This window comes from Pundamilia nyererei, unplaced genomic scaffold (genome assembly GCF_000239375.1).
Source record: "Pundamilia nyererei isolate P.nyererei 1_Seehausen unplaced genomic scaffold, PunNye1.0 scaffold00273, whole genome shotgun sequence".
NCBI lineage: Eukaryota > Metazoa > Chordata > Actinopteri > Cichliformes > Cichlidae > Pundamilia > Pundamilia nyererei.
The window spans coordinates 301,501-323,036 of record NW_005187674.1 but is presented as its reverse complement, the minus strand read 5'-3'; the positions used below and the strand labels follow the sequence as shown (position 1 = coordinate 323,036).

The 21,536-nt window shown below is 41.9% G+C and overlaps 1 protein-coding gene across 1 annotated transcript in view; it reads right to left on the bottom strand.

The window, feature by feature from the left end:
* Positions 1-21,536, bottom strand: part of plxna3 (plexin A3) — a 135,380-nt gene that overhangs the window by 77,092 nt on the left and 36,752 nt on the right. Inside the window, exon 6 of the mRNA XM_013915219.1 lies at positions 15,645-15,827. Coding sequence (XP_013770673.1) covers positions 15,645-15,827 — 183 coding nt within the window. The remainder of the gene's footprint in view (positions 1-15,644; positions 15,828-21,536) is intronic.

Below are 21,536 nucleotides of genomic sequence, written 5' to 3'. Positions count from 1 at the left end.
CTTATAATGTCTGGTCACATGATATTCAAACACCAACTCTCAGTGAACTCTGAAAAGCTGTGTAAACACTTTTCTGCCTCCGAATGGACCGAGCCTCAAATACTAAGAAACCGTGCATTATCTTTCTGTATTGCTGTATATAGGGATGGGTATCGTTTAGGTTTTATCCGATACCGGTGCCAAATCGGTACTTTTGAAACGGTGCCGGTGCTCAAACGGTGCTCAAACCGGTGCTTAAAGAATGGAGAACACAAAATTGGTCCAAAAACCTCTCATGTTCAGCTGTTTTTTGTAAAAATATAACAATGTTAGCCTTTTCTGCAGCTATGGGGCATATATGGTATCACTCTTGGCTGGAAGCAGTGCTTAAACAATGGAAAAAACACAAACTTTGTCCTAAACCTCTCATGTTTAACTGTTTTCCACTTTTTCTTTGGTCATTTTAGCCTTTTTAGCCAGGGTGAAGGGAGTATCTGCCATCAAACAAGAGGACAGCCGCATGTAGCTATGATAATGTTTGCTAGTTCACCTTACATGCATTAATGTAATAACGTGGTTAGCCTACTCAACGTAAATTAGCTACTCACGCAGAGAAGAACGGCTGCTGCCACCATCATCCGTCATCATTTCTGCTACACTGGCAGGGCTAGGGGCCAGGACGCTCCTCTTCGTGTTTTTGGGGGATGTTGCATAACAGGCAACCCACCTGCAGTAGATGTGCTCGGTGTGAGGTCTCGCAGCAAGCTATCAAATACAGCGCATTTCTGGGCTTTTAAAAAAAACGCTATGCGTCGCCAGGTGTTTCATCGGATTTGAGGTGTTGCCTCCTTTGCACAGTATCACAGTATCAGCTTAAAGCACTTGTTGCAGGCTGCTGAGTTTGCATCTTTTGCTGTGAAGTACAGCCAGACTTCTGACTGCTTCGCCTTGGACATTTTTAATCTGTAGCTCTGCTCTAACAGAACGTACGTACCTGGGCCCGCCTACTATCCTCGGAAACGTAAAATGATTGGCTGGAATCTAAAGTGTATCACAGCTCAGGAATAAAGCACCGAAATAAAGCACCGAAATGTGCGCTGCTTTTCGGTCTGGTTACTACCGTTTATGTCAGAACCGGTGCCATCATGGCACCGGACACCGGTACCCATCCCTAGCTGTATATGTTCCTGCACACCAGTCTCTCCTGATCTCAGTCTACCTTTACATTAAGGATCTTATAATAGTAAATATAATAACAGTCTTGAGCCCGAGCCTGTCTACTCTGCACTTACTCTGGCCGATTGAGGCAGACGGCCGTCCTCTCGAGTCTCGTTCAGTCAGAAGTTTTTTTTTTCCTCTCTACTGTCGCCAAGTGCTGCTTAGAGTGGAACCGATGGGTTTTTCTATCAAGTGCCCTGAGATGACTTATGTTATGATTTGGCTCCATCTAAATGAAATTGGATTGAATTGAGACATGTCCAGCCATCCACCTCCTCTGTCTGACTTCTAACTGCATTATACGGCGCATCAGCCTGATGATCAGACTGAACTGAACACTGAAGTCCTCCATCAGTGAGTTTAAAATCCCAGAAATGCATGAATCATTGGGTTTCTCTACAGCGGCAATCAAAACTGGGAAAAAGAAAAATTATTCTTCTATTTATTCATGAAAAATACTGTAAGGAAAAAACTTTTAATGATGTTCACAACTCATATTCATTACATTAAATCTGGCAGTGACAGCGCCCCAATGTATTTACTGCAAGCTCATCAAGATTAGAACACAAACGAGTCTTACTTCCTGCTCACATAAATCAGAGAGATTAAAGATCTAAATTGAATTTGGTCCATTCGCTCATTTTGTTGATTCAGTATGAAACAGACAGATGACAGACAGATTCCAAGAAACTGCTCAACTGTTTTTACTGGAGAGCAGAGCTCTAAAATCAACCTTACATGTAAATCTGAAGAAAAAATAAGCAGACGCGTGTACAAAAAGAGTGACAAATTAAAGGAGTCTCAGTAAAGTGTCAGGCCATCATGTGAAGCCCAACAGCTTCTCTAAATCTCTGTACTTAAATGACGAACACTCTTCTCGTGCTGGTGGTTCAATTTTTGTTGAGTGACATAAAAATATTTTAAGTATCCAAAACATCAAGAAGCCAGTGTGTGACATCACAGTAGTTATATCAGTTTTTATACGCTGCCTATGCTCACGGCAACCTTTTAAGTTGCTCTGGAATAAAAACGGAGCCTTTTTTTTTTTCAGAACTGAGAAAATCGATCATAAAATAATGATCACATGACGAGATCCTTCAAACGTGATCGAAAACTGAGAGTTTGTCCAGTTTGCAGCCTTTTACATCCGTGCGTTTGTTTTGTGTTGGAATAAATGAAGCAAAGCAAATTAGCCCCACTTTACAGAGTCATTGACTGAAATAGTTAGAAATGTAAATGATTGTTATTTTGTTCTAAGTCGCGAACAGTGTGTGTCTTTGTCAAAACAGATCCTGGCCTTGCGTCACAGACCCGCTTTAAAGCTCGTCCTTCAGCAGCAACAACAGCCTCTTTATGACAACTTCAATCTCTGGAAATAAATACTCCTCATATTCTGATTAAATTCCACCGAAGTTCAAGAAGTTTGCGTTTGCGCGTGTGTGTGCGTGCGCGTGTGTGTGTGTGTGTGTGTGTGTGTGCGTGTGTATGTGTGTGTGTGTGCGCGTTGGGAGGTGCGGTCAGTGCAGCGTGTCTCCTCTCTCCCCTCAGGCCTGTTTGTTTTGGAACCAGAACAAAGAGGGCTGCTGACAACACACACACACACACAAACTTGTGCTTCTATATATTTGAGGTCCCTCATTGCTACAGTGCATTCTCAGGTCCTAAACCTCGAGCCTCGTCTTCAGGTTAGATCGGGTGTAAACACCAAATATGATCATCACACCGGTTCTCCTAAAGGTAGACGTATGCACGCACATACACACACACACCCTTTCTCCCGGGACAACCCTTTAGCTTCCTGTCGCCTCACTCTTTGATGACATCACTCTCTCTGAGCCAATTGTCTGTCAGATTAGCTGATACGCCGATAGGTTGCCAGCCACTACTACAACTCCCCCCTCCTGCTTGCACTGAGGGGGTGTTATTATGTTTTGTAAGTCTTGCTGGTACTGCGCCCACTGCACTCGTCTTTGCTGTAACGTTGAACACGGTTTGCCCAACTGGTGCCACTCACTCACCTTTTGGTATTTTATATTTAGTTCATTCATGATTTGCTTTTTGAAAGTCTAACTTTTTTTCTTTTACTGAGAGAACTTTGTAGATTTGCTGATTCTGGCAGGAGAGTTAATAAACTTAAATAACTTTAAAGAAATAAAGAAAAATGATGCAAACCAAATTAAATTGCATAAACATATGGTTAAAAAAAGGCTTCCAATATTTTAATTTTGCTCAAACAAAGGTGAAGAAGAAGCTGTGTCTGTTCACAGTGCAACAACAAATACCCACTGAGGTACATCAACCTGTAACTACAAATAAATCCATAAAATAAACAAGAAAGACAAACCAATACGAGGACAACGTGTGTTTGCATCAGCATCAATCTAAACTTACTGATATACCCTCACAGCACTAAACTGCCCCTTTGTGGGTTTAACTTTCATCCGTCACTCAGTTTATGTAGTGACTCTGGCTTTACTTCGAATTGTTTTCCTCTCTTTGGAGATGCACTGGTGAAACCTCTCCCCTGGAAATGAAACTGAAGATCCACTTTGGCATTGCCCATCACTCCTGTTACCTGTGCAGCCATCTGAGGTTTAACTCAATAATACAAATTGCTGAATTTTATTGAGAATCAATGGTCTCTGGTCACCACATCACTGCCGGTCTCTTCCTGTGTAGATGTCCCTTCAGAGGGAATTATGGCTAATCTAAAGATAGATGCAGTGGAGGTCTGCAGCAGCGGATTAAAAGGTCAACCATAGGAGTAAAATATGATTACGGTCCAGCCATTTCTGCCCGATGTCTTCATATACACACCAAGCAGAGAGCACCTTTGTCTAAAGCAAACTTGTTTACAGCGTTTCCAGGAGTGAACATGAATGGACCATCACCCGACACCGTCAGCATTGACTCAGACTGTGCAAGGTTTAGACTGAATGGTTAATCAACTTTTTAAGCAATACTGATATATTTTTAAATACGTCAAAGACCTTTGTCCTTATTCTCAAGAGGTATGTCGTTGGCATTTAGGTCAAAAAAATATTTTTCCATCAGAGGGAAAAAAACTAATATTTTGTTACATTTTTAATGCGTTTTTACTTTGTTATATTCCACCGAGTAATAACATGTCGGGCTAAATGAATTTCCATTTATTGTTTTCACTTTAATGGTTCATATATTTTGCTCAGCCAACACCCAGCGTTTAATGCAGTCTCTAAAACACTGCATTAGAAAGGGGTTAAAACCAGTTCCGACTGTGGTGGTCTGAATCCAGACGTGGACCTGACAGGAAGTGGACGTTGACCTGAAACCTGAAGCCCCAGTGTGTGTTCATATGGAGCTAAATCGAGATAAAAACCACTGCTGCACAAACCTTTTTCTTACCCTGCAGCTCCACCCTGCTTCAGATTCTTAGAGAGAGGTTTAAAAAAAGAAAAAACAGGGACATAAGCGGTGCAGCCACAGTGCTGCTGCCCAGTGAGCAGCTGGGCAGGATGACAGCGGACTCTGCAGAACCAAGAGGATTTCAGTGGATAATCCAGAAACTTAATTCAGTGGGTTTCCACTCGGAGCACCTGATGAAATTCACATAAATCTTCCTGTGCATCAGGGTAAAAAGCTTCCCAGGTTGGAAATGCATAAGTTTACACAAGTCCATCAAAATGCTTTCATGTGCAGCAGCTTGTTTGGGGAGAGGAAGAGCTTTAAAAAACAAAGACTGAGTCCTCACAGGCAACTTTGCATTAAAGCCGAAATGCTCTTATAAGGCTAACCAAATGAGCCAAGTGAGTTTCTCTGAACAGAGACTCACACTGGCTCCATTATTTATGCTGCATTTTGTTTTGCATGAGAACATAAAGAGGTTCTGAATAGGAAATGGGGTAAAAATAACCCAAAGAATCAATGTCAGTAAGCTTACAAGAGGCCATTTATAAAAAATGACTTTGCTAGGAAGTCTAAAAAGCCTCCCTGACACAGGTGTGCACAGACTGACAGCTTAAACAGAGGCACCTTTAACCTGTGCAATTAAGACCCAGCTGGTGGCCAAACTCCCTGCAGTGACGATGAAGTCTTAGCCGAATGCAGCTAACAGGACTAATCAGCAGGACTTTAAAAGCGTACACTGTGGTGTATTTTTAAACCCGGGCCCTATTTTCACGTCAAAAATAAGGACAAAAGTGTTTGAAACCAGTCCAATAATGTGTTTAAAACAAAAAAAAAAAACACTGTGAAAAATAAACACTGCTCAAATCCCACAGGGCATTAAAGCGGTGTTTAACGGTCTGTGAGGGAAATGAGGGCTGGTACAGGTAACAAGTGCATATTTGTATCTTTGACATGCTGATGATTTCAAGAGGAGGGCATCTACAAAGTGGGAGCAATGGGAAAACAAGAAGTTTTTCCAAATAGTCCAGTTTTCTGGAATCATATCTGGATGCATCAGAAATGTTTTTCTAGCATTGTGTATTTCAAAATAAAAGCATCAATCTCGGCAGTGAAGCTTTCACACATCAAAGCCTCTTTTTCTACTCTGATTGTCCGATGACGCATCAATCACAAGTTTGATAAAGAATCACAGCAGATATCTGACTCAGTAATTAAATTGTAATTAATAATAAATGATAAATATCTTATTCCTAAACACCAGGGGGAAGCGCTGCTCAGAGGGGTTAAACACAGGAAAACTGTTAAACGCGACCTGCACATCTGAAATTCTGAGAAATGAAAGATGATTTGCTTAAAAACAAAACAAAAATAATCCAGTCCCACCGAGTACTTCAGATTAAGGTGGTATTTCCTGGGACTGGTTAAGGTGGTATCTTTTTTGCTTCAGTGTTTTTCCATCGAGGCCGGCAGCAGGCTGATTGTGTTGCTGGGACTCGGGCCCAGTCGGCCTTCTCTAACAACATAATCACATCAGCTCTGACTGTCGCTGGCAGCCTGACACCTCATTGGAAGCTTCACAGTAAAACCTGCCGGAATCGGATGAGTTCAGCTTTTAAATACCAGCTCTGAATCCAACATTTACAGCCTCATACTCTGATTTCGCTTCCTCCAGGCAGCCACTGGTTTCTATGGGGAAAAAAGGAAAAAAAATCAACCTGCACAACAGTCAGGGTTAAAGTTATGGTTCTATCTGATGATTATCATTGATTGCAGCGATTGTTTTACAGACTACACATCATCTCCTCTGCCAAAAATGTTCAAAAGCTCATAAAACAAATCATCAGCTCACAGCGATGAACAAAGAAAGCAGCAAACCGGTTTTTCAGAGACAAAGAAATCTTCAAATATGGGCGTTTTCTCGTATTTGTTAAAAGAAAAGCTGCAGTTGATTATCAATTATGTTTTGTGACAATCAGACAGGTGCTTATAGTCAAGACTAAACGGAAAAACCAGCACAAACGCAGAGCAAAAGAAATGTTTAATAAATCCACTGAAAACCTCATTAACGACCCCCACATTTGGTCAAAACAGCTGATTTGGATGTAACCGATAACCAGCGGTTTTAAGGATAAGCCCAAGCAATTTTAAATCTGATGGCAACAACATGCTTCGAAAGTTTAGACAGAATCAAAAAGGCGCCTGGTGGAACATTTTGTAATTAATTAGGCTAATTAGTAACATAAATATCCCAGAGAGGCTTTCAGGAGTAAAGACGGTGTGGACACTTCAGCAGGTTTGGAGAAAATGAACATTCTCGGCTATTTTAGGATTTTATTATCTACAGTTTTAACACAGGCCAAAGCCGTACAGGACAGACGAGGCTGAAAAGCATTTTGTGCGGCTGTGATGTTCAGGCTCTCAAAAACTCTCAGGTACTGCATCAAAAACAGACATGAAATCACCGCATGGGCTCAGGAGCACATCTGCCTTCTCTGGGCTCAAGCTCATTTATGATGGACTGAGGCAAAGCGGAGAACTGCACTCTGACCAAACCAGATATGAAATTCCTCGTGGAAATCACGGACTCTGTGTTCACCGAGCTTCGGAACAGAGGAACCATCCCAGCTTCTCATCAGCACACAATTCATGAGCCGGCACCAGCGATAGTGTTGGGGTACATTAGTGCATGTGGCACGGCAGGCACACATAAAGCACCATTAATGTTGGATGTTATTTACAGCTTAATGACACAGCAAAATATTTAAGAAACATTTTGCTGCTTTAGAAATGAAATTAAAGCACCAGCAGTCTGATGACAACAGCCAGGAACGTAATCTTTAGAAAGATGGAAGAAAATGTGGCAAACAAAGGATTTAGAGACTGAAACGATGACAAACTGCTGGACAGCAGAGAGTAGGACAAAAAGAAGAAGGAGGAGGATAAAAGAGTCTGACAGGCAGAGATAAAGTCAACAGAGTTTGAGTTACAACTTGTTTTCCCTTCTGTCATAGCGCAGAGTCTCAGTGGAAAAGCATCAGGAGGGCTGACAGACGCTCTGTGGTCAGCACTGCACAAACTAACAATTATTACTCCCTGCTAATTTAATCTTAAAGCAATAGTTTGACATTTTAGGAAAAACCATCCCTTCACCATAACTGTCTGGTATACTGCTAGATGCATTCTTTTCTTCCATGAATGCAACACTTTCATGGTTTGAATGCTTTTCTTTGCCTGTGTGAGGCTCTTTTAGTTCCCTCTCTGGGACACTGCACAACCTGGCCCTCGGATCTGTTTTTCTTCTTCTTCTGGTGGTACATATTATTATTTCTTAAATGTGGCCAATATCAGATTTCAGTGTGAACTCATCACAGTTTAAGCAGGGACTGAATGCCCAAAAGGGACAATGCAATATCGCACACAGCACGCTGTCATACCGAGTCAACCACGGAGGCTATTGAAGGCATCGCTTCCAGTTTCAGTTTCATTTGAAAGCAGATAATAACAAGAGTGAGGAAAATAGATCCTTTTAATTATGAATTTTGTGGCATAATAGCAGCGATTTCTTTAGGGAGAGATATGAAGTGGCTACAGCGACCGACCCGGAGACTTAAACCAGAGTTTTTAGTGAAAGAGCAGACTGGCAGACTGAAGAGAGCAGGCTGCAGTTTGGCCATGTCAAAATACTTTAGGGACGAGTGCTCGCCTTTGTATTCGCCTCTTGTCAATGCACGAAACTGGTGAACACTCGATTTGCAGCTTTGGGCAGTCCAAGATCTGTATTCCTGAGTGAAAACGGCTGAAGAATGAGTTCATTATTATCATTCTAATCAGGCAGAGACTGGAAAAACCCACGTGGAAGGTCAAAACACTGTTAAGCAGGAGACTTGGGTTTGTTCTTAGTGTGTGAACCACATAATGGACATAAAAGATGGATGTTGCAACCGTGACATCCATCTTTTGCAACCAGACAAGTCGCCCCCTACTGGCCATTAGGAAAAAAAATGCAGGTTTAAGGTGCTATCTCAATTTACATTATTAGCTTTTTGCTTAAGTTCAGTCACCAAAACATGTTTAGTTTACGGAAAACGTGACGTTAAACCCTTTTGGACAAACTGCTCCTCTTTCTATCTCAGTTACCCCACTGAGGACAGGACTTTTTGTCTAAGAAGGTCAAACATGAACATGAACAGTGTCCAGTTTAACCCCCAGTTAAATTTAAACTGACAAAAATGCATACAGTTTCCAGGTAATGGCAGCTGTTTACAAGGACTAATAAATCCTCTTATACTGACATTCAGAAAGTCTATATAATTACCAGTAAATACAGCAAAACATAGAAATTAGTGCTTGTCTGAATCAATATTTCTGTCCACTAGCAGAGCCACCAAACAGAAAACACAAGTCTCTGCGACTCAGACCAAACGACTTGAAGACATGAGTAGAAAAGCAACTTTTAATCAACGCTAATCAGCTTTAAAGCTTGCGTTTCACTGTCTGTCCGTCCATCTGGTGAGTATGATGAGTGAAAGGTCATGTTTGCCTCTGGGATCTGCTCCAAAGATCTGTTTCAGTCCAAGATGATTAGATTTTAAGTGCAGAGTTGTGATAAAAGATGAACAAAGAGTTCTGGAGGCTGCTGCTCTGACATTTAAAAATCACACTGACCTCGACTTTTCTAACATCCACAGAGTTGTAGGTTTGTGGTCTTTGTTTATCTTTTTTAAGTCTCTTGCCAAATTACCAATTCACCCTTAATTCAACTGATCAAGCGTCTGAGCTCCCGTCCCAGCAACAGCCAATCAGATCAGCCCAGTTGGGAACCTCTGGAAGGCTTTGTGGAGACGAAGACACGGACGAGTCCTGGCATGAAACCAGTTGATCAGAAGGAATCCAGCAGCAGATTAGTGAACTGTATGATGGTGAGTTAGTGTGGGGTTGGTTCGGATGCTGTAAATAAAAAACAAAAAGGACCCGAACAATGGATCTTGGCGCAGTATGTCCTTTGGTTCAAACGGCTCTTTCAGAAGTCTTTATATTATTATACTCTGTAATTACAAAACCAGGCATCAGAAAATGCTGATAGGACACCTCCAGCTGCAAATAAGGCAATTTATACTGTAATTTTGCAGATTGTCACACATCAAAAGCTCAATTAAGATTCAAAGTTTCTTCTGAAAGTGAGCCAACACTATCGCTTCTTCAGCTGAGCCACGTTTGGCATTTTTACTGCTGCTTTCAGCCTTTCGGTGGGAGAAGTGAACCGTTTCGGCTCGACGTGCCAATTCAGCAGCAAGCAGTCAATCGCAAAAATGGTGGTTTGTTTAACTTTTGAATCTTTATGCTCTGACTTCAGAAAAATGGCTCCACGAGTCTAGAGATGTGCTGAAAAGCCTGAAGTCTTTTGTCCTATTTTTAAACTGCGCATATTTGAAAAAGCAAAGGTCTGAAATTCATATGATGTTAGCGCAACAGATTTTAACCACATATGTGGACATCACATTTTGCATTGTCTAGACCAAAATACAGCATTTTGCTCTACAAGGGCCTGATATCCACGTACGAGGACATTATACTGCCTCTGTTCTATTGAAATGTAAAACAAATGTCCTCATATGTGGATCTAATTTTTCTCAGAAACAAAAATCTGGTTTTAAAAAAAAAGACAATTCTTCAATTTTACCATCATCAGGTCCCAATCAGCCCAAATAGCAAAGAGAAATAAAAAATGCATGCTATGGAAGAGTTCGGGTCTTAGGAGGTTAAAGCTCAGTGGATAGTCGACCACAGTGCTTCACAGGGTCGCACCAGGCTAAGATTTAACCCAAATGTACCAAATGATTTTAAAATGATGCAGATGCTGATGGAAGCATTTCCATGTAAAACAAGTTTCTCATTAAGGATAACAATGACCTATATGGTACAATGGTAAACATGTGATAACAGACGTGTGCTCATGGCAACATGCTAAAAATGCTACATGCTTTAAATATCCCACATTACAGTGCAAAAAAAAAAAAGTAATTCATGTTTACGGAAGTGCCGTCCTCATTTGAAACGATTGGCCGCTTCAAATGAGGAAGCGGCGATTGAGCGTTAAATGAAAGATTTGAAATGAGGGAAACTGCTGATTAACTGACTAATAAGACCATTACTTATCTTAATAGAAATTGTCAAACCCAATGACTGGCATAAAATGAAAATCAGTCCATAAACTTCTAGATTTTTTGGGAAAAATAATCACTTTGAATTTAACAGGCTTAAAGGGAAAGCGAGGGAAAAGCCTCCCAGCCAGACTGGATTTGGGTCTATTGCTTATCGTCTTGTTGGGCGTTGAAGCAGTGGAGAGCTTTTGTTGGATGCCAGCAGCTCAGAGAGTTGAGGAGGAGGAGGAGGAGGAGGAGGAAGTTCCACTAAACATAGAAACAAGAGTTCTCCGCCAACTCCCAGCCACACAGAGCCCAACATCTAAAACCAAACCCAGTGATTTTCACCAAGCTGTTCACTGTACAGACTACACCCCCGGCCATTCCTCCCTCTCTGCCTCGGTTCCTCCCTCTATCCGTCGCTCTCAGAGGTCAGCTTTCAGAGAAATATCTCCCTATGTGAATGAATATTAAAGCGGCAGCTGTGTGGGAGGAGAGGTGAGCGGGGTGAACGCCAAGAGGATTCATTCACCACCCATCCTCCGTTTTTAGTGTTCAGGCAATTAAAATTCATCATTGGCAGGCTGGAAAATGGAGATGATTGTGTGGTCAAATGTGGGAGCAGAAGAGGGTTTTTAATGCATCTTTTAATTTTAATGACTGCTGATGATGTGGATTAATGTGCCCATCGTGCAGAGGACGATGTATAGAGAAGCTTTGCATTTATTCAACCAAAAAGTCAAAAGGGCAAAATTACTGATGAATTCATTTATTATTTTTAACTTTAAAATGCATGAAAAGGATGAATCCAGATCCCTCCAATTTAAATTGAAAGCCCTTTAAATATTTGTGATTGCACTGCACAAAGTATTTTTCTTTTTGAAGAGATGGTTGGGACCCCTAACGTGTAAAGTCTTTTTGCTTGATTTAAATTTGATGTCCATCTGTACTATCAGGAATCCAGTGGAGATCCTTCAAAGCTCCTTTAGGTGCATCTAGTTGCCATTAAGGGCGTTGCAGAGCTCCCTCTGGAGGGTTTAGTGGTCCATGAAGACAAAGACCAGCTCCTTTCGGTGCTCATCGTTGTTGCTAAGGACATGTTAAGCGTCTTTGTAGTGGTTTAAATGGTCCTTCTGATTCTGGAGAAGATGCTTTAGGAGATTTACGGTAATCATACGGATAACTAAAGACTTAGCACTTTAGCAAAACACTAAATGGGGGCTGTAACAAGGTTCTCAAGCAACTACTATACACCTTAATTACTGTACCAGCTCATCTAATGACCCACAGGTGTTCAACCACACAAACTAGCCCATAAATCGCTTAAAGGGAACTATCTTTAAGACCTTAATAGACCTTACAAAAAGGTGCCAAACGCCCAGTACTACCCAGTTCTGCCTTTGTGCCTTTGAGAGCCAGCCCATGTTTGGAGAGGTTTGAGAAGTGTTTGTTATATAGCATTACTAGCAGAAGTCGGATAATTTCTCTTCTGGGAAGAAAATCAGAAAATGCGTGGGCTGAATCTGTCCATCATTGGTTAATTTCTTGAGTTAACCACTACCAAGCCACTGACAGTGGTTCCAACGGTGGGCGGAACAATTTTATGGTGTTGTACTGATGCCAGCTCTTCATCGCTGGCACAAGTCCTGTTTCTTTGTGGAAATGTGTAAAATGAGTTCTAGCGTCAGCACCAGCACAGCATCCAGGGAAGAGAAGCACAGAGGGCTTTGCTGAGGTAGACGTCAAGCCAAACTGAAATAAAACGAATTGTGTTTAAGAGACTTAAGGACCTTTTATAAAATCCCAGACCTTTGAAAGACCTTAATAAGATTTCATCAGGTGGTTGAACGCATGGGTTATCAAATGAGCTCTGAAGAGATGTCAAACTATCTAAATGTCCTAAAGTTCCTCTAAAACATCTTCAATGATGACTCTAAGCATCTGAAAGACCTTTAACAGCGTATCAACAATAGGAACCTAAAGAACTTAAGTTTGCTGCTCTTCCCAGGTCCCCTTAAACAATGTCTAGAAGTTTCAGACTGATTACCAGGATTACCAGGGTATCCTTAGAGGTCCTGGCTCCCAAGAACTTAAGAAGGACCTCTAAAAAACCCTCTAAAATAAATTTCCCTGTAACCAACGAAAGCTTTTAGAGACCATATTGTGGTGGCTTTAACCGGTCGAACGCACACAGGTTGTTAAACATCTAGTAAGATATTTCTTTGTAGGACGGATCATTTCACAGATGATTTGACATGTTTAACCATTTCAAAGTCCTAAAAGAATAAAGGTCGTAAAGGCAAAGCTATCTTAAAAGAGCCTAGAAATATTTTAACTCCCTAAAAAGAACCTGGAGAACTTGTGCTCTCGTTCTTGCTCATAACAAACCTCTAGAACATCAACATCTTTAACATCTCCAAAGAACTTTGTGTTTTTGAACATCTATTCCTTTTTCCCTTTTCTAAGATAATCATTTATTTGTTTTTGTGAAGGTGCTCAGCGATGCTGCTTGCCAGACGCACTCGTTTGACTCTCAGACAGTCTGAGACTTGTAAATTCTACTTGTGCTTTACTGGACGAAATTTTGCACTGGAGTCAACAATGTCAGAGCGCAGTCAGGCCTACGGTCCACTTTACACGTCTGTCCTGTCCTTTTTACTTGATTTAGGTTTTTAGTTTCACCCACAGAGTGTAGGAAAGCTTTCTCCCGCTCAGCAAAGTCTTAAATCCTCCAGAGAGGACGGAGTTTGTGCTGTGGGAAACGGCGAGTCTTTAACCGACTGCCGAGCCCTGAAGGAGACAGAAAACAGACATCTTGTGCAGCTAAGTGGGGCATTTTTCTGACAGCAGCAGACAGTCTGAGCGTCTCTGCAGCTTTCTGTGAGGTTGTCCGACACCACTGAGACAACTTTACAACTTCAACAAGGCTGAGAGCATCTGTGCAGAGACACCGGCCCCATCCTGAACTGTCACTGCTCACATTTGCTTTAATCCTGCACCAGTCCTGCTTCCTGTCTCCGTGCTGTTTATCTCTCCTGCCTGAGAATAAAAACCCTGGAAATGAACAGATTGTGTTTGCTGCGTTATGAAATCAAAACAGCGTTCAGCTTATTTTCAGCTCCAGATAACAATAATAGCAGCGGCGCCACAGGCTGCAGAGAGCAGGCTGGCACATATGGAGGTGTGACCGAGGATGAGTTTCATAAGCAGCAGAGAATATGTAAAAGAAATGAAATATTTATCAGATACCTGTTGCCTATGGGTATTAATATGGTTATTTATTTTATTATGGAGTCCCCGTTAAAGGCTGAATAACCAATCTGTCTGGATACATGTGAATATTGTTTACAGAGGTGTGATTTTGATATTCCAACACCTGAACTAGGATCTGAGATACAGTAAAGACGTGACATCAAAGCTTTCTCAGACTCACAATGAGTTTTCATTCATACGTGATCGATATTTGAACATTCAAAGCCACCTGAGTCTGCAGCGTGCCAACAGGTTTCTACAGCTTTGCAAATCTCTGCTTAAAACTTAGTCTCTTCTGTAGCCACCGACTATCAAATATGATTATAAAACTCATTTTATTTTGTTGATTCTGGTTCCAAAATTACTTTTGCTCAAAAACACAAAAGCTTTCAGACCATTAAAAATGTTTTGCTGGTGGATTTTTAATTATTTCTAAATTTTTAACTGATCCTTTCGTGGAGCTACTAACTAACTTATTATTAATGAGTAATAGAGCAAATATCAAACTGCAATAGATAATGGAAGACCGTATGTGATGTTTCCAAATGAGTCTTTAAAATGCATCCAAATTATTTTTGAGAGACAGAAAAGAGGAACAACAAAGACGACACATGGTGAGTGTAGCTGCACTGAGCAGGGGTCTTCTTCTTCTTTTTTTTGACATTATTTGGAGACGTATTTGAAGACAGAAGACAACAAACATAAATATATTGTTGGTTTTTGTCTTTTTAATCATTACTGTATTAAGTTTATTTATCAGGTGTGAGGTTTTCAGGAGTAAGAGTGCAAATGAGAAGAGAAACACAGCATTTCTGAAAGCAGTCGACTCAACAGTCACGCACACATCTCAATAAACATTTGCACTAAAGCCTCATCAGGCAGCTTCGGAAAAGACATTTGATGAAATGAACAGAATAAAACTGAAGACATTCCTGTATAAATGCACTCTCACACCGTTTTCAGAGCTTTGCAATAACTGTTATGCCAGAGCTGAAATTACTTTCAGCGCTGATGAACTGAAGCTTGGTAATAACGCAGCGTGAAGACTCACTTCTTCTAAACGCTGCCTTGCGACCGTTCCCAGTCCTACAGCTTCACAGCTAAACACCTCCGACACAGCCGAGTTTGACATTTGACAACGAACAAACAAATGATTCACAGGTGAGAGTCACACTGACGACTGATAACATCACATGGCTCCATCTGAGTGACAAAGAAAGCTGAGTACTTTATCAAAACCCCTTATAAATGGAGAACAAACACCTTGATTGTTTCAAGATGGACTGCAATCAAACAGGTGAACTTCAATCTCTTCCTTTCATCCGAACCAAAGAACTAAAAGAGCCTCAAGTGATTTAAAACATGAATAAGACAATTGTCTCTCTATCTTTCCTTCTAACCTCCTTAAATAGAAACTCTAGAAAGCAATCAAAGCCCCAAAAGCAATTTTAAAACATTAATGCAGCCCTTTCCTCTCAGCAGGGGAAACAAAAGCCCTCAAACAGTCCACCGGTATTCCTTTCCTGTCATTCTGTCCTGTCTCTCTTAATTCCCTTCCCTGACTTCCTTCCTTTCCCACAGAGTACCCAACTCAAACAGGAGCGCAAACATATTCACAACAGCTTTTCCTCCTCGGTAGACTAATCATCCGTTCTTTCCTCCTACCTTCTTCAGCTGTCCACTCCGGGTTCCCACGAACACCACCGTGTGCTCCCCGTAGGTGTATGCGGCCACGGCGCCCATGCCCTCGGTCCGGTCCTCGTACAGCGGCTGTCCCTCGATCACCCTCAGGCCTCCGAGCGGCTGGTTCAGTACCAAACCGCAGAAATCATCTCCGATCTGCTTCGGCTGTGGACCAGAGGGAAAAGGTGGCATTATTAGAAAATATCACAAGAAGCGAGGTCGCTCAGCTTCAGATGAAAAATAAGAGAAAGCTGCCGCTTTCCAAAGCCACCTAATACCAGCGTTATTGATCTGGTGCCCGCCTTCAGTCCATTAGGCGGGGATCAGTATCGGCTCTCGACAATAGCACGAGATGTGGCCCCTTAACTAAAGTTAAAGCAGCTTGAGAGCAAGATGTACAGAACGAGTCGTCCAGAAGACAAAAGCACAGACACGCACTTTGGTGTTTTGGTATTTAAATAGACAATTTAATGCAGATTTTTCTTTGGTCAGATGTTCAAAAGTCATTTAAAAGATCAATATAAATGATTATAAACAAAACCCTATGTGATTGCTTTGTTTACTTCTTATATTCCCATCGTGATTCTTAATGCGCTGCAGACACCAGTGTTTTAATAGGAGACTGCAGGACCACATGGACGTCACAGTCTACACAAATCATGACTGCTCAGGCCTAACGGTGACTTTAGACCAGCGGTCCTCAACCTTTTTGCGCTACGGACCGGTTTATTGTTAGACAATACTTTAAGGTGTCGCGGATAAATACAGCAAAATAAAATGATGCGACCAAGAAAAATCTGCAGTATTCTGTAAATATAATAATAAACACAAATTCACTGAGTAATTGTGTAACTTTATTAGCAGCGTCCTCCTGAAATGCACCAATAACATTGAGCGTAACATCCTCCTCTCTGCCCCTTAATGCTCTCTGGCCGCTATGGTAACCTGTAAATATTTCTTTCAAAATAACACAAAACTACAACACGGGAAAAACCATGAAAACCATAAATTTCACGCCCGAGCCTCAACTCTCGCGGCCCGGTACCAAACGACTCGTGGCCCGGGGGTTGGGGACCGCTGCTTTAGAAAGCACAGCTTCTTTTTAATTCACAGTTTGACTGCTTGATCAAAACAAAAACCATTGTCGCCGTTAAACCGCTCAATGTTATCAACCATTAACTTCACCTCTGAACACCGCGGGAGAAACACAGTGCATTTATGCTTCTGCGTTAAATCTATGTCATAGTTATGTCACATGACCCCTTTGAGACCCTGTGCTGTAATCTATGTTCGGGTATCTCTGCACCTGCGCAGAAATGGAACTGTGCATCACTTCAACGCGGCCTGTTCAGCACTGCATTTCCATCTACTTCGTCTGCCACCAGGTTTTGCATTGACTGGAAGAGAAAAGATCAACTTGCGGAGAGAAATTCCACCTGCCTGTTGGTGCTTTGATGGTGAAACTGCAGAGCAACATAGACAAACTGTACACAAGTACACGCTGCCTACGGCCACTCGCACAGACTGCATCGTAGGCTCTACACAAAGAATTCTAAATCAAGCTTTAGATGTAGGGTTAAGAGCCAATTACACTCTGCTGCAGACATGGACGTGGACAGCTGAAGACATCACGGCCAAGTAATCATTCCTGTTATACTTCTTGGACATGCGTCTAAAAAGGTTCATGTGTACTTGCTGCAGAGTGTGCATGGTCACAAACATCTGTAGGCATGCAAACATCCTTTCAGAGCTCTCTCTCTTGTGCTCTCTGATGGATGACGACATTTAACGATAATGCAAAATAACTGCTTGTCATGCAGAGTGGACAGGTCTCAAGCTACCGATGAGTGCGCTGATTGACATATGACAGGGTAGTACAGACAGAGTGCTCTAAAACCAATCAGTGACAGAGAGATCCATGATGAGTGAATCACCTACTTAGGGTTAGGTTGCATTTTAGCCTCATACTTAGCAAGCACAGCTCCAGAAAATAGATGTTAGCTTTCAAATAAAGTCTCTAACACTCGGTTATAAGATTTCCATTAGATTGTACCAGGCACCTCAAACGTCTACATAAAAGGGATGAAACCAAACCCAGTCGCTGTCCTCCAGGTGGATATTATCAGGTTAACAAACAAACATCATGTTTTTATTCAACTTTAACACACTGATAGATTACATGAAACTTTAAATACAAATGTAAGGAAAAGCAAGTAAAAAATGAGCAAACGTGGGGTGCATGGTGGAGGACAAAGGGCTGTAGAGCCAAAGCGCTTCATGCTTCTGTATGTTGCCCACAGGGCAGAGTGTATGAAACAGGGAGGAGACGAGTTATTACAGGGTCCACATGCACTCAGAGGGTAGCTAACACCCTGTCATTAGCGGGTTAAGGCCTTGATGCATCACAGCGACCGTGCAGGGTGGAAAGTCTGAAACCCAAATGTTCGAGCCAACACTCCACTGGCAAGTTTATCTCCATTTTTGCACATCAAAAAATAGAGATAAATACCTTTTACATCTTAAAGGTTCACTCCTGGGAATAGCAGTCAGAATGGTTTCAGGTTGTTTGGATTAGATAAAAAGTTTCCCTCGCCATCATAAATCCCTCGTGACACCTTCAGCTCTCAGTTGGTCCAAATCATCCTTCTTCAAAGATGACTTTCGGCTCAAATTCACTTTCACACAGCAACATCTGACTATCAAACATCTTCTGTCGTGTGACCTGTCAGCTAAGTGTTGATTCACTTAAAAGATTTCTGGCTTCTATTCAACGTTTAATGTTTTCAGCTGAAACCTGTGTGATGCCGACACAGGACAAATCAGAAGTCTAAAGTCTTAAAAAGGCTCAAATGCTCAAAGCAGAGATACTCAGCTGGTTAATAAAGAAACAACATTTATTTTCAAATCAACTCACTTGTTAATTAGCCAGGACGGACCACACGCCATGTAAACGGTATATTTAACTGTCCAAATACTTCAGCCAACTCTTTGTGTAACATAGAAGACAGTTCAGTTTTATTAAGTGAGATATTAAATGGTCCCTGGACAAGTTCACGCCCTAGTGCAGTGGTTCCCAAACTCTTTTCGCCTGGCCCCCTCTGTTTTGCAAGAAAAATGTTCGCGCCCTTCGCGCATGCACACACACACACACGCACTAACACGTCCTCCAACCACACACGCCCATATTTTGCTCCACTGCGGTTTATTTCACACCTCAAACATTTACTAAACAATTAAGCAAATACAAGTAATCTGCAGGTAGTAAGAAAATAAACTACTAACTCTTTTACGCTGCGTCCGCACCTACACGGGTATTTTTGAAAACGCAGCTGTTTCGTCCACGTAAACGGCGTTTCGAATCATCGAAAACGGAGATTTTTTTAAAACTCCTTTTTTCCGTTTACGCGTGGACGAGGAATACAGAGTTTGTCACGCAGCGTCAAAGGTATGACCCTTTTTTCACGTCACGCTGTGCTCCACGTTATTGTTTACATGAGATGAATTGCAGAATAGCAGATAGAGACAAAATACTGTTAATCTGACTATCATCAGTTTTTACAGCTTACATATACACGCCTTGAGGCGACTTTTGTTGTGATTTGGCGCTATATAAATAAAATTGAATTGAATTGAATACACACGCAGTTACTGTCCCTCCATTTAGAAAGGCAGAGGCGTCACGGTGTGATTATTTTACGTGTAGTTGTTTTTTTTCCTGTGTAATAATGTTCAACATTGCTGTCAATACATTTTTCAAAAATGCCTCTGTGTGCAAAATGGGTTTAAAAACATAAACAGCTGTGGGATCCTGTTTGTCCGTGATTTGGACAGGGGGAACAAATCGTGGCAGGATCAGCCTGATGTTATTTGTATCCCGCTGTAACTTTACTGTATAAAGAGCAAACATCTCCAAAATGTCAGGAGCAGTTAGTCATTACAAGAAGTGTTTGTGAACTAAAAGTCAAGAATGTGGGATCCTGTTTGTCCGTGATTTGGAGAGCCCAGCGCTGCTCCCGATGAAGGGAAAACCAATTCTGCAGGGAGACCTACCTCGGCACTTGTGCAGGTGAAGCCAAAGGGAAGATGCTTCACCAGATTTTCTCGTCTTTGGCTTAGAATGAAGTTTGTTTGGAAACATATTCAGCGATGCTTCATCTCCTGCTTTGCGTTTGTGAGGAGCCCCGTTGCTAGCAGTGTCCAAGCGTTGTTTTTGTTTTTCCCTTTTCATGCCACGCCCCCCTTGCAATGGCTCTGCGCCCCCCCCTAGGGTCGGGCCCCACACTTTGGGAAGGTCTGCCCTAGTGTATGCCTGGTTGCTCACCTTAAAGCCTGCAGGCCTTGAAAGCTGAGCAGTACTACCTCTGAGGTCTCAGGTCTGTTTCCTGCACATTCACTTTGCTTGCGAGAAATGCATAAGCATACTTCAAGATTTATTTACCTTCTAAGATAACAAGTGATCGACTGTAGAGGCAGGGGGGTGGTTCATCAATTAGCAATGTTGCCTCACAACAACAGAGTCCTGGGTTAAAACCCGGGCATGGCTCTTCTGGCGGGAGTTTGCATGTTTATCTGCCAATGAAACTTTAACTCCACAGTGGAGTTAAACTAACGCTGGCAGCTGCAGACTGAAATAGTGGAACTGGAGTTCATGCACAGGATAAGGAAGTCACATGAGTCATCAAGTTCACACACTAGTATCTATTCATTTATTCGAAGAGGCGCGCCTGTCCTACTACTGCCACGAGTACTTTAAAATGAACTGAGAGACAACTTAAGTCTTTTAAATTCTTTGTTAGCTCAGGGGTTATCATTTACTCCTCACACTATGAGAGTCCGAGGTTTAAACCCACACAGCAGGTGATCTGGTGCTTGGATAGTACATTTCCATTCAATCTGAGCACTCAAAGCATTTTTACTACCCATGTACACACAACCATGTGTCCTTTTGTTTTTGTCTTTCTGATGGAAGCATCAGGGCAACTTGGGGTTCAGCATCTTGCCCGAGGTTTCTTCAATATGCAAGCTGAAAGAGCCAGGAATCGAACCACTGATGGTCCAATTAGCAGACGAGCTTCTCCAGCTCCTGAGCCACAGTCGTCCAATTTACCCAATGGCCCCTTATCAAATCTTCTGATCTCTTTGCTATCAGGCATGAGATTTTTTTTTTAATGTGAAGAGCTTTTAGAGCTCACTGGTTTTGCTTCCTGGGTGCATAAAGCTATGCAACTATAGTGTTTAAACAAAGTTTAGAATGCTTTCTGTTTCCTCAGCTCTCTGTGAGGGTCCTCAAAAGTTTAAAAGCTCAAATGAGACAGTGTGGGAAGAAAAAGTGCCGATGGTACGACACACACCTTGGTCTGTCTGCATCTGACGCACCCCACATTGTCATTACGCATACTGTTGACTGAGTGAGCCATCAAACAGTCATTTGGAGCTCTGCATCTGTGTGAGGTCTTGATAAGATTTCCTCAGAATGAGGGCTTCAAACTAAAAACCATAAAAACAAAACAAGACCATCTACTCAAAGCTACAAACACACAGATGCACACACAGAGCAGAGATTGTAACGTGATGTGCAAACAGGAAACCTGCTGCTGACACTTAATGAAGAACGAGATTAAAGCACTCACACAAAAATATAAAAACACACACACACACACACACACACACACACACACACACACACACACACACACACACACACACACACACAAACTGAGACCATCCCAATGTCACATCCCATTGAAACACACACACACACTTCCTGCTGTTTTTGACAAAAGAAGGAGGTCAGAGCAGGGACAAAGGCCCTGCTCTGACCTCCTTCTCCTCTCACTTTACCCTGAAAACACACACACACACACACACACACAC